This window comes from Cynocephalus volans, chromosome 11, assembly GCF_027409185.1.
Source record: "Cynocephalus volans isolate mCynVol1 chromosome 11, mCynVol1.pri, whole genome shotgun sequence".
Taxonomy (NCBI): Eukaryota; Metazoa; Chordata; class Mammalia; order Dermoptera; family Cynocephalidae; genus Cynocephalus; species Cynocephalus volans.
The window spans coordinates 75,030,079-75,046,474 of record NC_084470.1 but is presented as its reverse complement, the minus strand read 5'-3'; the positions used below and the strand labels follow the sequence as shown (position 1 = coordinate 75,046,474).

Sequence of the window (16,396 nt, the reverse complement as noted above, 5' to 3'; positions counted from 1 at the left end):
TGCTAGTATGTGGGCAAACTTCCATACATGGTATGGGGAGCAGACATGACTTCATGCTTTGCTGTAGACGAGAGGAACTGCCAACCCTCAGGCGCCCCGTCCCCCGAAGTGTTCCTCAGCTTTAGAATTTTTTTCTCTGGCTGCGTGGTAACCAAACCACAGGGGATGCTTTAGATTTGTGGCATACCCTCACCTTGCAGATTCTCAAATGCTATCCTCCAGAACTCTGGGATACCAAAAGAACATCTCACAGGTGCACCCACAAGCATTTGAAAAATATTTTACAATAAATATCCATTTTATAGTACTAATAATGGGACAAAGCTAGAAGATAATTTTAGGTCAGCATCTCAAGAGATTCAATCAGTTCAATTTATTTTTGTTGCATGTGCTGTTTTATTTTGGGGTGTGGGGTGTGGAAGATCCACAGTTCTGTTTAAGGAAATGGTCAGTGCTATTCAGCATTAAATTACTGTTTTGTGTTCTTGGAAAAACTTAAACACTGACATACAGGACTTTATAAGTTTGGGGTCCTTTAAATTCCATTCCCCCTGTGTATTGTTATTATTTTTACAAAAAGGCATGAAAACAATGAAACATACAAGAAGTCTTCAAAAAGTTCTTGGAAAGATGTGTTACCTTTCAATTCCATTTTTCCACCAACTTTTTGAAGTACCCAATTTCTTCTTGCCCAGATGGAAGGTGTATGTTTATGTGGATTACAAATGAAACATAAAAGCTGGTTAAAGCCTTGGGTTGAATGGGTCAGGTGCAGCATTTTTCTGATAATGTTTCTTAGGAATCATATTTAGATTGATTTACACACATATTTGAGCACTGCTATGGATATCACTGCTAAGACCATGCCAAAAGAGAGAGAAAGAGAGAGAAATGAGGCATCATTATAAGACAGCATAATGAATCAGAATAAGGGAAAGGAGGAAAAAGATGGGTAGGAAGGGATAAGAAGAAAGGCAATCAGCAATCACATGTCTACCAAGCCCAGACCCAATTTTGGTTGAAGAAAAGAGATGAAAAGAGGGAAAGTGCATCTCATTTAAAGCAAACCCCCTAGAATGTGTCAAAACTGGAACAAAACTCTTTAAATTTTTTTTTCTTTTTCCTCCTGAGGAACATCTCCTCCCCTCAGTTTCCCTAACACACAAGTTAGATATAACGTGCTGGAGCAAATGTTTTTCAACGGACTTGACCTGCTTAATTTTCCTGACAATGTGTGCAGTTATGTTAGACACTTGCATAGTCTTGGGAAGGGATAAGAGATACCAGCAACCCAAAACGCCCAGGACAGCTATATATTACAGGGCTAATCTTTCCCTTTTTTCACAGAGACTGTGCGTGTGTGTGCATGCGAGTGTGTACTGCTTTACCTTTTCCATGCACTGTCATAACACATGGCTACTATGTTTTGATCTGTAAGAGCCAAAATTAGAAGCTTTGTAACTATTATTTCTCCTTTATTTTGTCTCTTATGAGTATTCTATCTACGACTTCTTGAAAACTGCCTTTTAGGCGCTGATTTAAACAAACAAACAAACAACAACAACAACAAAAAACCGGACAACAACGACAACAAAGCAACCCCCTTTCCTGAATTACTCTTCAACTAACTAGGGGCAGGGGAGAGGGATGCGCTTTTGAGACTTGGTTTCTGCAGTACACATTCATTTGGGGAATCAAGGATATATTAATGGATTTAAGACATCAAGGCAAGTCAGGCGCAGGAAAGAGCTCCAGGCCGTGCGAGGAGGAAGGGGGTCAACCCTAATGAAATAACTAAGGATGCCCCAATCAGGAGGAAATGCGTGAAGTTTTAAATCTGTATCTTTGCTCCTCGAAGGTATCTGGAAAATGTGTGCGCGCTTTGCTCTAAATCCGCCCTCCGGTTTACAGCGTACGGAGGAGAGAAGAAACCTTGGGGCCAGACGGCTCCAAAGCGGGGCGTCTCCCTCTTCACCAATTTTCTCTCCTCCGCTGGACCCAGAGGGTATAGCTTTACACCTCCTCTTCGCGGCCGGAGTCCACATTCTCCACCAACAACCTTTACGTCCCCTTTAAGAGGTGGGGGCGGTCCCTCCCTTTCTCCTCCCAGTCCCCCGCCCTTCACACCTTGGGTGGGAAAAGAGAGTGGGGGCGGGGTGGCAGGCGGGGCGGGATCACGGTGAGCACTCCAATGGCCTTCGAGGTTGGCGGCCGTGGACTCCGGCAGCCAATGAGCAGCAGGTGGGGGGGGGCGTGGCAGGGCGCTGTTGCAAAGCATCCAACGTGGGCCGGCAGGCGGCCGCGGGGCGCGGAACAGAGGGGGTGTGTGAAGGCGAGCGGCCGGGGGCGGGACCTGGGAGACAGGCCGGGGCTGGGCCGCGGGGAGGCTTGCGGCGAGCGGCTGATTGTTCGGCTGCGAGGTCGGCGGGGTTCTCTCTGCGCGCAGAAGCTGAGTGCAGCCGGAGACTGCGCTCGCGCTCTCTGCCCGCGGCGCCGGGACAGCGAGGCGCACGGGCCCCCCGAGAGCGGGGGTGGCCGCGCCGTCCAGCCCGGGGTCTACCAGCTTTGCGCTCTTAGCCGAGAGGAAGATGCCCGCCGGCGCCGAGCTCAGTGTGTGAGGCTGAGCGCCTTCCCTGCAGCAGCGGCGGCGGCAGCACTGCCCTCGGCCGGCGGCTGCAGCGGCATTTGGCGTGCGCGGGAGCTCAGCTGCCGGTCCGGAGCGCGGCGGGAGGACGAGGAGCGTCGGCCGAGCACTCCTTGCCCGGATCCGTGGGATTTGCAGCGAGCGCGGACGGGTCGGCCCGGATGGGCGCGGGGTTCGCGGCCCTCGCCGGGCGCTGCGGAGGGGCCGGGGTACCCGGGGACCGCTGAGCGCCGGAGCCGCTGCGACAGAGAGAACTCGTGCGGGCGGCCATGCCCCGGCGAGAATCCTAGTGCCGAGCACACTCCCCCGCGCGCCCGCCCGTGCCTGCGGCCGCCCGGGACCTCACAGCCCCCGCGCCCGGAGTTCGCAGCGCGCTCCCGACAAGATGGCGCGGCCGGCCCGGGGAGCGCTTGGGGCCCCGCGCCGCTCGCTCCACCTTCTCCTCCTGTGGCTGCTGCTGCTTCGGCTGGAGCCGGCGACTGCTGCGACCGGCCTGCGGGAGCCCTGCGCGACCATCTGTACTTGCGCCAGGGACTCGCTGGACTGCGGCGGGCGCGGACTGACGGCGCTGCCCGGAGACCTCCCCTCCTGGACGCGGAGCCTGTGAGTGTCGCCCTTTCCGTTCTCCCTGCGCCCCGGGGTGCTGACACCTGGGGACGGGGCGGAGGAGGTTCTTACCCCGGAAGGGGGTGCGGGTTGGATTCTGTGTGGGGAGTTGTGTGGGCTAGAAGACTGTTAGCGTGGGGTGGCAGGTGAGATCGTGGGTGGGGGCCCGGGGGAAGAGTGTGCCCCTGGGGGTCTGGAGGGGAGTAAGCGTGGGTCGTTAAGGTCTGGAGGCGGGCGAGTGTACCTCGTGGGGTTTGGAGGCGGGCTAGTGTGCCTTGTGGGGATATGGAGGTGGACGGGCGTGGGTTGTAGGAGTCTGGAGATGCGTGGTCGTGGGTCGTGAAGGTGTGGATGCGAGCGAGTGTGCGTCGCGAGGGCGATCTGGGGTTAGTGGGAGTGTGGAGGTGAGTGTATTGGTGTGTATGTATGGGTGGACGGTGGCAAGTGTCTGGAGCAGAGTGTGAGGAAGTCTGTGTGGGGTCAGTGTGTGTGTGTTTCTTTTTTCCTGTCCTGTAATCCAACTCTTTGGTGTCTGACCTCTTTGGTCTTCCAGTGGGCAATGAATGAAGGTGACTCTTGGTTCCAGTCTTCCGTCTACGTTATTTATTAGAGTGTGTGTGTAGCCGCCTCCTGATCCCCGCGGACCTTGGTGGTCTTCTGACTTGACTCTGGCGGGAGCAGAAGGTAGACTTCCTCAGAGTATACCGGACTTAGAGAGCTTTGAGAGTTCTTGGAGATCTGTGAGTGCTGGGAGTTTGTCCTTCTCCGCCTGATTGGCATTTTAGGGAACTATGTTCCAGACCCTTCCTGTCTGTTCTCTAGGGCCCCGATGACCCAGTGGGGTGGAGCCCACCCTTAAGAGTTTCTCCTCCATAAATGGTGCAAATTAGTTTTGGAGTAGTGCTGTTTCAGGAGAGGGTGTCAGGCTTGGCTGATTTAAGCAAAGTTTATTTCACGGAAAGAGGCTCTTTGCTGTGCTGTCAGAATATTGGCCTATCAGGACTTAGTGGGACACTTCTTACAGGAGATTTGGCAGGGAAAAAAAAAAAAAGACTTCTGTAAACATAGTAGGATAGACTTTTTTTTTAACTTCTAAAATCTCTGGTCCATGGGTCAAATCCTGTCCAGTTATCAGTAATTAGCATCTCTGTAGAACTATTAGTACCTTCCAGAAAAGGCCTAGCTTGAATAGTCTGCTTTTCAGTTGAGTAATTGGACATCTTTCCTAGAACATGGAAGAGGCACAGCAGTAACCTCAGGCATGACATTCACTGTTTAAAAAGAGAAAACTCGTGACACAAGTTCTAACTAACATCTGTGGCTTGATCATCTTGGCTGCAGTGAGGGGAAGAAAAGAGTTAATTCCTTTCTAATGTGAAGATCTTGTACCTCTTAAAATGGAGCGGGGATCTTTAACTTGGCGCATGCAACACAATGCTCCCTGAACAAGTACTACAGAATTCTGAAGCTGGCCAGGAAGGACCCTTTAGTTACAGTTAGGTTTTTTCTCCCCTCAGTATCAGCTTCTTTTCATGGAATTCACTGACTTAGTGAAAATCAGTGGTTATAGGGTGGGTTTTAACACAGGCAGCGACTGTGCTGGGTGATAAAGTCCAGTATCATCCTTAGGTTGTAGTTTATTTAGTTTAGGCAGTCTGGAGTATTGTTGTTTTTCCTTTGCATTAAGATTGTTTTGTTTTAAATAGAATCATGTGGACAGAACCAGAATAACTTGTTAAGAGTTCACCTGTTGGAAGAGTGACCCCCAGTGCCATGTGTCAGTGGCATTGTGGGGAAGGCGCTTATTTTCGAAGCAGTAACTTCTGGAAGAGGACAGGGTATCTTCTTATTTGCACTTGCCTATGGTCACAAGATCCACTTTGCCTTGCCTTTTCATTTTTGGAGCAAAACATATTGGTCTTTTTTTAGGCTTTCTCTTGCCTAGGAATGACATTTCACATGGCATAAATACCTTTAAAATTGCAGTCTTTTCTACTCACACATTTGATAATAAATACCAAAGAGTATTTTGAGCTTCAGTATACTTGATTATACTGATTATGGTGTTAACTGATTAGATTTTAAGATGTAAGCAGTGTGATTTCTGGTACGTGGCAACACAGTGTATAGTATAAAAAGAGTATCCTTTGAAAAATATTTGTGAAATTATTTTATTTCTGATTAAAGAAAAATGAAGCAGATGTGGTTTTTTCCCTAAACTTTATATTTCTCAATTTAAACCATTAGTCTTATTCTGAAATTTTCATAAGGATATTTATATTTCTGGCTATGATTCAGCAAGATTTTAGGGAGAAAGTCTCCGTATATATAATATAATAAAATATCTTTTAGTTTCACCAAGTTTACATCCTCTAAAGTCCATTGTCTAGAAAATGCTTTGAGCTAGTTTATAACCCTATGAACTAGATTTACTGCAGCTAGTTCAAACAGTTTCTGGCTGTGGGTTTGAGATAGCAGGGGACCTGTGGCTTTATGGGACTTTTTTTTTTTTTACTTTTGTAAATAGTGCCTCTAATTTTGGAGTTGCTCCTAAGGCCTAGTTTAAGGAGAGTAGAAGTTTTTAATAATGAATGTAAATGCAGTGTGAGCAGAAGAAATGGAATGAAGCTGATAGAGGGGAAAACAGGTTCGTTCCTGGGGTCTGAGGATAACTTATTCAGCACAATAACTTGTAGTAGTCCAGCCATAGCTGTCTCCCATCCCATTACGTAGGTGAAATTGGCATGGTCCAACCAACACATTCATAAACAGTTCCAAGCACTGCCAAGCCTTATTCCAACTTCCCAGAACCTTAGAAGAAGTTGAACTTCTTAGAACCCATATGTTTGCTTTCTTTGAAATTTTTTTTGAGAGCATCGCTTCAGAAGCTGTTTAAGAAGTATTAAAAGCAATTTACGTTAGACTTTTAACTGTGACATAAATTTGAGCAGTGTTTAGTCACAAAATGTTGTTTAGAAGTTCTGAGGGCTAACCGTCAACTGATTGGGAAGGAAGGCAGGCCCTAGAGGAAGAACAAACCCTGATTCTTCTCAGTATGGAGGGAAGATGACAGGGCATTCAGAAGCAAGGATGTTCACAAAAGGACACCAAATGTGGTTATCCCAAACCACATTAAGATGAATTTATTGATTTCAGTCTCTTTGTATTATGTGTTTGCAATATCAAGTCGGGTGGTTTAAATCTGACCTTGCCGGTTTGGTCACATACGTGGTGCTTATGATTACATTAGAAAATAAACACAAACCATGGTTGTTGTTATAGTTGTGAAGCAAAGAGGGCCTTTGTCTTTCAAATTTTACAGCTGTGTTTGAAGGCCCAGGTGTGCAGGGTGTTGTGAATTAGGGGTTTGGAAAATACTTCCCATCCTGTTTATGCAAATTAGATTTAAAGTGCAGATGAACAGATTGTTCCAGAATCTAAACTGAGATTCTTGGTTTTTTTTTTAAGAAGTAGATTATTGTCTGGATGGTCCTGAGATGTTCCCTTCTGCCTGTTTATATCTTTATCTCCATATCATTTAAGAAGAGCTCAATAGACCTTGAACATCTTCCAGTTTGGGGCATGGGCAAAGGGTTGTTTAGAATATGGAGCATTTTAAACTCGGGGTAATTGCAGAGAAGAAAATTTGAAAGGTACAAGTGCTCTGAAAGTTTTAGGGGAGCTTTAGCTTTAATTCAGTCCTTTTTTTAATGCAACAAGTGTGTTGGAAGGGTACTTCCCTCTTGATGGTGAAGAACTTGTCTGTTGCTGGTTTTCTGACACCTTTTTTGAATAAAAAGAGGTTTTTGACAAGTAATATTGGCTGTCTTGGCAAATTTGGTTTCCTTGAGAGAAAGGCACACTGTTTAAATCCCACTATTCTCTGTAAATCCCATTTCTCTGTAAACGAGAAATTACAATCATAAAATCTGATTTTTGAGTACTTTGGAATTAGGAAGTGCCAGAGACCTCCAGGGCCCAATATAAATTAATTCTGTATTGGCACACAGTGTCCCTCTTCCCTTTAGGATATATCAGTGCTGGTCCTGCCCCCCTTTTTTAAAGGACTGTTTTAAAAAGAAGTGTGTTCATCTCTTTCCATAATTACAGTTGGTTACTAGATTTCACAGACTTTTGAATGTATTAATCAGCAGTAATTCTTGAGAACATCTTGAAAAAGATGAAGGAAATTCAGTGTAGTGTAATGAGCAAGTTCCTTGTGGATGTCCTCATGTTCCAGCTCCCCAGTTCTGCACCAAGTGCTGAAAGTTTCCCTCTCTCCAGTGTTAATTACTCTGCCTGGGTTCCCCACACAGCTTCCCCGGACCACATTGGAATGGCCTCTGGCTGACCTTTCTCTCCCTCAGACACCATGCTCACAATGAAAGGGCCTCGCCCTCATTCTGCAGAGGTGTCTCCTTGGTGCAAAGTCTTTTCAGGATTCTCTCTTTCAGGGTGGACAGGAATGCAGAGAGAGCACTAGGGTTTTGTGTGACTTAACAATGCACCTGGCCCAGTGTTGTGCACCTGCTAAGCCCTGAAGGTTTGTTATATAGAAAGTCTGGATGGAAATTGTTTAAAATGGCCTATGGGTATTTTGAAAGTGGTATTCACAGGAGAGGGAAATCTAGAAAAGGGATTCATTGAATTGAAAATTGCTGTAAGCAATAAAGGATGTTGATTTTTACCAGGGTCTTTTTTTATTCTTTTCCTCATTTGTTTAAAACATAAAAGGATTTCCCCTGGCTTACCCCATAGGTTGGAGAACTTTAAGTTTCATGAGCAATCCTAACTTTCAACTCGTTTTGAATGAGCTTGGTGACATTTACTCACTGGGGACCTTCCCTCTCCTCAGAGGCTGCAATTTGAAACCCTGGGGGTCTTTTAAAAGCGAGTAGGACTCTGGGCAGTGTTAATATTCAGAGCTGTTTACAATGAATGCGGTTTCAAAGGCTTGAAGGCATTGTCTTGAGACAGAAGGGAAGAGAGATGGAGGAAAAATTCCCAGGCAGAGGAGGGGAAATATCTGAAAGTCTCGAATGTTCACTGGCTTGTGGAAATTTAGGGACCATTAGTGTTATTTTTTATGATTTAGGCATGACATTGAGCCAGTAGGGTCCATTCCATCTACCTGATAGCTTCAGTTCTTGTTGTGTGTCGGTAATGTGATGATCTTCTGCTTTTGTTTCAAGTTAAAGTGTGGGACTCGGTAAGAAACTCAGATCTGTTATCTCCTCTGTCAAGAAATAGGACTTTGAAGACCAGAGGGTAACATTTTTACAATAGTTTACCCTCCATAGCCTGCGTTTATTTTTTGCCCAAGGAATTTTATACAGCTGCCGAATTTAGAATAGCAGTCCAGACTGGACAATTAATTGGCCAGTTATATTACTGCGGCTTAGAAATTTCTTACTGAAGAACTTGATACTTGGCCATTGTTTCCATTAAGCAAAATAAATGGATCAGTAAAGATTGCACACAGAAAAATGAAAATTGCAGTTTGTTCATGCTCTAACTGGAAGTTACCAATTTGTGTCCCTTTTTTGGGGGAAGGATATTCTTGTGAATTTCTCTTATCCAAGGGCTTTATGCTTTATATGCTTCTATACTATTAAATTTTATGCAATTTATTAGTTTATCTATGGTTTTTATCCAAGTACTTCACGTATAGTCTTCTGAAATACAAGTTATGAACTCAGTCTGCTTATAAAAGTCATTCCATTTTAAGTGGTTTCTCCATTTCCCTGGTTTTTATACTCTGTTTTCTGCCTCTAGTTCTTTATAGTCTCTGAGTTGGCATTTGCTACCCACCTGTCCCCTCATCTCTGGGTTATTGATTGAGGGTAAGGCTGGATGAGGTTGAAGCTTTCTTCACTTTTACTGAGTTAAGTGTGCTGTTGTCCTCATCCCTGGTGGCCACACCCAGCCACACCCTTCACCAGGGAGTATTGATGAAGAGGTGGAAAGTTACTGCTAAGGTCTATTTCTGGTGCCTCAATTCTACAGCTCCATGTGTGATTTGGGGCAAACCTCTCTCCCTCATTTCTGAAAGGCAGATTGTAATATTCTGTGTTATAGCTGCAGTGAAGACAAAGTTAGATGATGCATATGTTTAGCCTAGTTCCTCAATGTGGGTTGATCAGCTTGATGATGATTCCAGAGCACAATTTGAAGGTAAAGGCCTCAGTAGCTCAAATTTTGCATCTTCTCTCATGGCCAGTCTCTGCAAGTCAGATTTCCTGGTGATGAAGGCTTTCCTGGGAAAAGTTTACTTTTCTGATATGAAGGAGTCTTTTTGGGGTGGGAAGATGGCAGGGCTCACAACCCAAACAGCCTTCCTCCATAAGGGTTCTGGTGATATATAGAAAGTGTAGCAAGTGTGCCCTTGGAAATCTCAAACAAACAGGCCTGAAGCTTTGAACAGTTGTAGCGTATGATACAATTAGCAAAAATCATTGAGGAGTTTATTAAATCTATTCCAATTGTACAAATACCTCTGCCTATTTAACATTATCCTTGTGGGAGGTGGGGTGTGGGAAGGAGGCAGGGAAGTGAGAGGCTCTTAAGCTAATCATTTTATCCTCTTATTTCCCAGGGTTTCATTGAAACTGAGCCCTACCAAGATGCAAGTAGCACTTCTCAGTCAATAGCTTGGAAAAATGCAGGTGCACTCCTTCAAACAGGGTTAGGTTACAGACCTTAGGGCCGGCTGAATCTTCACTGTGCCCACTTCTCTTTGGAAAGACTTGAGGGAGGAGGAGAGAGGAAGGAGACAATTGTTGGGTTGTATGCAGAGAACATTTTCCATTTGTTTTGTCTGTTTACAATCGCATGGTAACTTTGTAGGGGACACAGCAGTGAATACAGGGTCGTTTGAGGAATCTGGCAAGGATGCCACCTCAAAAGCCGTTTACTGTTTGCTGTTGCTCCTTGTGCACCTGTACCTGAGTCCCTTCCGCAGTGAATGGCCATGATTCACAGCCTTGCCCACATGAACGGCTATGATTGTTTGCGTCTTTATTACTATTTAATCTAGCATAACCGGTAGGGGTCCATTGTGCGAACAACCAATCCGTTCATCTCTGCAACACCTAATACATCTTGGTTTCCTTATGAACCAGGATGCGGGTTCCAATCACTGCTTGTTCAGTTTGTTTTGGCAGAAGGTGGTGTTCAGAGGGTTTAAAGAAAGCATGGCCTGTCTCTTTTTAAGTGCTTTGCATTGATTATTCTTTAAACTTCTGTGGTGCACAGGTCTTTAATCTTTTATGATTTGCAGGTATTTTACTTTCTCAAAGTCTCACTTTATTAGAAAATGAATGAAATTAATGAAGATCTTTCCCACAGCAGAATTAGCTGGATGTTGAGAAACAAGGTAGAAGTAATAGAATTTTTTTTCTTTTCTTTTTTAAGCTGATTTTTAAAAAAATCCTTCACAACTATATCTTCTTAGACTCCTTTGTGTGGCATTTAGCAGGTGCCCTTCCCCTCCCCCCCAACTTCCTGTCTTTTGCTCATTCCACCGATTTATAATTTGCCATTCAAATAATTTACTGCTTATCTTGGTCAGAGCATACGTTGCACTGATAAATTCCTTCTCCTGGATAACCTACTTGATGATAACCTGTTAGGTACAATAAGAAGGATTGAGCACTTGTGAACTGGGGGATAGATAATCTTGCTTTAGTTCCAGATCTTGTAGTTCCAGTGCTCTTTGAAAGCATTTGTATCTCAAGCTATTTAGCCCTTTGGGCTGGGTAACAAGAAATTGACATGCTGGGCTCTACTTAATGAAAACTATCAAGTGATTGGGAAGTAGGCTTTTGCAGATGTAGCTTCTTTTTCTTGGGAGATGATCTGAAAGATGAGATTTAAAAAAAAAAAACTTCTGAATTAAGGGAATTTGCTCTGTTGGTATAGGGTGGTTTTTTTTGTTGGCTTTTTTTTTCTTAACCTTTTTTTTTTAACATGGAGATAGGCAAACACCTACACAAGTGGATAGAATAATGTAATGAACTTTATGTACTTGTCACCCAGCTTCAACAATTATCAGGCCTGTCTTGTTTGATCTGTGTCACAATATACTTCTCCCCTTTCATGTTTTTTTTTTGGAAGTAAACCCAAGGCATATCATTTCATCTGCAAATGTATAGGGCGTTTTTTTCTTTTTTTAAAAAATAGCTTTATTGAGATATAATTCACATACCATACTTTTTACTATAGGGTAGTTTTAAGAAATGTGAATTTGAACAACTTCTGAAAAAAATGACATTTTAAGTGTGTTTTTCCAAAGGGAATTTTGGTAAGCTGTATATTTACAGAATGCTTATTGGGCACATACTATGTGCACTCTAGTTTATGTTCTCAAAGTACAAATTTTTTCTTTTGTGGAAGGTGCTTTAGAAAGTTCATTTGTGGGGCCGAGCCCGTGGCGCACTCGGGAGAGTGCGGCGCTGGGAGCGCGGCGACGCTCCCGCCGCGGGTTCGGATCCTATATAGGAATGGCCGGTGCACTCACTGGCTGAGTGCCAGTCATGAAAACGACAAAAAAAAAAAAACGTTCATTTGTGGGCCGGCCCTGCGGCTCACTCGGAGAGTGTGGCGCTGATAGCGCCGAGGCCACGGGTTCAGATCCTATATAGGGATGGCTGGTGCACTTGCTGGCTGAGCGTGGTGCAGACCACACCCTGCCGAGGGTTGTGATCCCCTTACCGGTCAAAAAAAAAAAAAGAAAAAGAAAATTCATTTGTCCTATAGTCTTTTGCCAGAATGTGTGATTCTGATTAGCTTTCCTCTCTTTCCACATAGCTCTTAATTGGGAGGTTTCTACAAAGCTATTAATTGTTGATTAGAATTCATTAGTTAACAAACATAATTACAAATGAGATGGATCATTTAAAAAGTGATATTTCAGATATTTTTTAATAGAGAGATAATTAGCCATGGGTTGTAGTTAAATCTTGAGTCTAAAGTGAGTTAACTGTTGTTTACTTTGCAAGGCCTTACCCTCCAGCTGTGGCTACTTGAGGCTGCTTTAAATAGAGGAACCCTGTAAGAAAATCCTCAAAAAGCAAAGAACTAAGTTCCTGGAACCCTCTGTGCTTGCTTGAAACTTCACACAGATTTGAAAATGCTTTCTCCAAGTAGCTACTGAATGGTTTGTTTTGTTTTGCAGAAGTCCATAGTTTAATTTCTCCACAGTTGGTTACTTTGTTGGTTAGAGGGCTTCTTTACAATAGATTTCATGCTGGCTGCAGCCTAATTAGGAATCTGAACAGGAGTTACCTAGTCCGTCAAGTTCCATTCACTTTATCGTAGTCTATGGAATGATTTCCATATTCTGTCAGTGAAAATCTAATTCCAGGTAAATTATGTAAGTGTTCAGTGGTTTTTAAAGCTGACTAACATGGTCAGGTTAAACTCATGGATCTGTTAAGCTTAATTAAATTTATGTGATATTTGATTAGATACCATTAACATTGAGTTCTCTGTTTAGAAAAGTGGAAGCACACTCCAAAGGGTTTAAGAAAACTTTATGGGGGGGAGAAAAACTTACAATTGAGAGATTCTGCCTAGGAATTTAAGTTCTATTTTGCAAATTGAGAGAACTTCATTCTTTCATCTGATTTCAGCCATGCAGTACTTTGATCCGTCTCATGCATCATGCCTACATCTTAGTTTTCTTTGTTTCTTTTTTTGGCTGCTGGTCAGTGCGGGGATCTGAACCCTTGACCTTGGTGTTATAACACCATGCTCTAACCAACCTAGCTAACCGACCAACCCCTTAGTTTTCATTTTATTTTTAATTAAAATTTTTTTTCTGTGTATCTGTGATTTCCTTCCTCCACCTGGGCTGGTGTGAGTTTCTGGCATACAAGCTCCCAGTGCTTGCAAAACTTATAAACAGCCAGAAGAGTGCCTTGCTTCCAGGAAGTGAGTTGTTGATGCAACAGAGTGATGGATGCAGAAGCCACAGCTCGAGTGGGACGAGGTTTCCTTCTGTCTTTGGAGGATAGGGGATCCAGAAAGCAAACTGAAATGTTTGGTAGCTCTTAAGGTCTGCCTCATCCCAAATTCCCCTGTTTTCTCAGATTTGGTGTCTGTGTAGGACTCTTGGTCATAGGTGGTTTGGCTTCATCGAGGTCTGTTTTTTGCCCAAGAGAAAAATCAGGAACTCTTTGGAGAGATTTTTAGTTTTTTTCACATGTTCATTTAAAACAATATTTAGACATGATTATTTTCAGTTTCGTCTGTCCTGAAAATAATGACTGGCGACCTCAAATATTATTTACTTGGAGGTCTATGGAACTTTATTGTATGTGAAATCGTGGTGTTCACTCTATCTTTATGGGTAGAAAGGAGCCCATGTTTTTAAGTTTCTTAAAAAGGTTCTTGGTCAAAGAGGGATAAAAACTATTGAGCTAAAAGGAAAAAAATCATTTTCTCAAAGCTATGAAGGTGGGAATGTGGCAGTAAAGGAAAATAGCCCATGGCTGGGCCTCAGGAGACCTTGGGGTTTTGTCTCAGCTCTGCCACTGATTGGCGGTGTGACCTTGGGCTAGTCATTTCAATCTCTTATGTGTAAAGGTACATATGACTTCTAAGACCTATTGCTTTCAGGGTTATGATTCTATCCTAACTGAAGCAAAGAGGGAATAAACTTACTGCTCATTGGACAGTAAGAATTAGTAAACTGGACTTTGTCTGGGACACTCAGTTAAAGGTACTCTTTCCATGTGTGGTGCTTCTGAGTGAAATCCTCAGATGGACACCCTGAGCAGCGAGGGGAAAAGGATGTGCATGGGTGTGGGAGTCTCAATGAGGGACTCTTTTGTGGGCCTTTAGGTATTGTTTTTTTTTTTTTTTTTTTTTTTTACTGAAAGATGACTGGTAAGGGGATCTCAACCCTTGGCTTGGTGTTGTCAGCACCACGCTCAGCCAGTGAGCCAACCGGCCATCCCTGTATGGGATCCGAACCCGGGGCCTTGGTGTTATCAGCACCGCACTCTCCCGAGTGAGCCACGGGCCAGCCCTGGCCCTGGCCCTTAGGTATTATTGAGGGGAAGCAAATACTCCCCAAAGAAAGTAATACTTCCTTTGATTATTGCCTCCTTTTCCCTTCTGACCCAAAGAAAACTATGGAAACTGGTACAGACCCACTTTAGATCTTTGATTTTAGCTTTTTAAGAACTTTGGTTAAAAATAAAAGGGCAAATAAAATAAAGGCATATAATTCCAAAGGGTCATTTCCTAGGGCCTTTCCTAGGGCCCCTCAGGCAGCACATCTCTCAAGCAGGCCTTTAGTGAACAGTTGGGATGGGTGAAATTGTAGGCAGGGCTGACTCAGTGCCTTCACGACTGGGTAGGTTGCCTGTGACAGGCTCCGTAGGGTAGCCACAGGAAGGGCAGCTACTCTACCACATTGTCTGTCCTTTCAGGGCTGCTTGCCATTGACTACATTCAAGGGGCATGGCACATTTCAGAGTTGCTTTCATTCCTTTTACCTTTCAAGGTGGACATTCCACAGCCCAGTGGTTTCTTTCTCCCATTCTGAAGTTTCTCACTCTTTTTAGGGGGTCATGGTCATACCACATTTACCCATCTGTTCCAAGTTTGCATTGGTTTCTTCTTGGTCAAACACTGTTTTTGAAAATCTTAATTCCTGTCATAATTGGACTCCTTAAAACATTTTATTTATCATGCAGAATCTCAGCAGCTTTTATTTTCTGTGTTCTTAGTATCCACTTTTCTTCCACATGGAACGTGTTAGTGCCTTCAGTGGAAATTTCTCTTCCTTCCAGTCATTCTTTATCATGTAAATTTTCATAAGATGAAACCTTTGGATATTTTGTTTTTTTCTTTAGAACAAATTCTTGGAATTTGGATCTTTGTTTGGGGATACAGCTAAAATGCAATGAAGTTGGAGGCAAAATTAGTGGTTTGGAACTTCTGGACAGAAGCTTAGCAGGAATTAAGGACTGCTTTAGTTAGGACTGAAGGAAATAGTCCAAAAAACTAGACTTTTTTTTTTTTTAAAACATCCTTCCTGTAAGACCCAAAGATGACCTTTTTCCATTGTGTTTTCTGAGATCAAAATAGGTTAAATGATCCTCCCACCCTTCACAGCCTCTTATGTCAGTGTCAGACATTCTCTCTTATTCACTTGACCTCATTCTGGTGAATTTATTATTTATATCTAGTTCTCTCCCAGAGGATTCGCAGAGTCTGTCTGATTAGGTAATTTTTCACACTTCCCTGTCTTCTCCACTTAGACTTGAAAGCAGCAGAATTTGTTCAATTTCATATACCTAGCAATCCCTTCGTAATTATTTGTTTATGGCCTCATGACTTTCTTTCTCCGGGCTTAGTACATTCTTTCAGGCAGAAATGATCTCACAGTATCGTTTCTCAGAGGGGTTCTGAGGTTTACCCCTGAATTATGGTTATTCCTAATTGACCTATGTGGAGGACTGAACAGTGTTTTGGGAATTTGGATATGAGGAGCAAAAAGCTATTTTTTGTGTGTGCTGAGGATCTGTTTTCTTCCTCAAGAGCCAGCTGACAAGTAAAGGGATAAATTCAGAGGCTTTCTTCAGTGGCTATTGCCCCTTGTAGTGGACCCTCAGTGAAAAGTCAGAGCTTGTGGTTTGTCGGATTTGGTAGAATATTTTGGAGAGAATGTTTCACCTAAAACAAAAATTATGGATGGTCCTCCCTTCTTTTCCCCTTTCTCTTTATTTTCTACTTTCTGCTTGAGAACCACTTCAAAGAATCAGATGTGTTGGTGCCAGACGCCGCGCGGTTATTGTTAAAAGAATTTGGAAATATAATTGAAAACAAACTTTGAGCAAAGCAGATCTAGGCGAGTTCTTTGAGTGAGAAGGGAATTGCAAGTTTTTCCTCTATTTGGAGCTGATGTCTCAGAACACTTGTTCTGTGAGATGAATCATCTGTGAATTCTACATCTGGGAGTTATATATTGGGAAATGGCATTCTTTTTAGATGTAGAAGAAACTCAAAAGCTTAAAGTTACAGTGTAGTTGGAAAATCCTAGTCAGAGTTTTAAAAAATTAGCATTGAGGTGAAATTGGCAGAGTGGACATGAGATTGCCATACCTAAAATAGACATGTCCATATATGGAAAGC

General features: G+C 43.4%; 1 protein-coding gene across 2 annotated transcripts in view; it reads left to right on the top strand.

Moving 5' to 3' along the window:
• The first annotated feature begins 2,947 nt into the window (after positions 1 to 2,947).
• LRIG1 (leucine rich repeats and immunoglobulin like domains 1) overlaps positions 2,948 to 16,396 on the top strand; it is a 116,637-nt gene continuing 103,188 nt past the window's right edge. For both annotated transcript variants that reach the window (XM_063113332.1, XM_063113331.1), the window contains exon 1: positions 2,948 to 3,247. In XM_063113332.1, the coding sequence (XP_062969402.1) occupies positions 3,030 to 3,247 (218 nt within the window). In that variant the 5' untranslated portion in view covers positions 2,948 to 3,029. The remainder of the gene's footprint in view (positions 3,248 to 16,396) is intronic.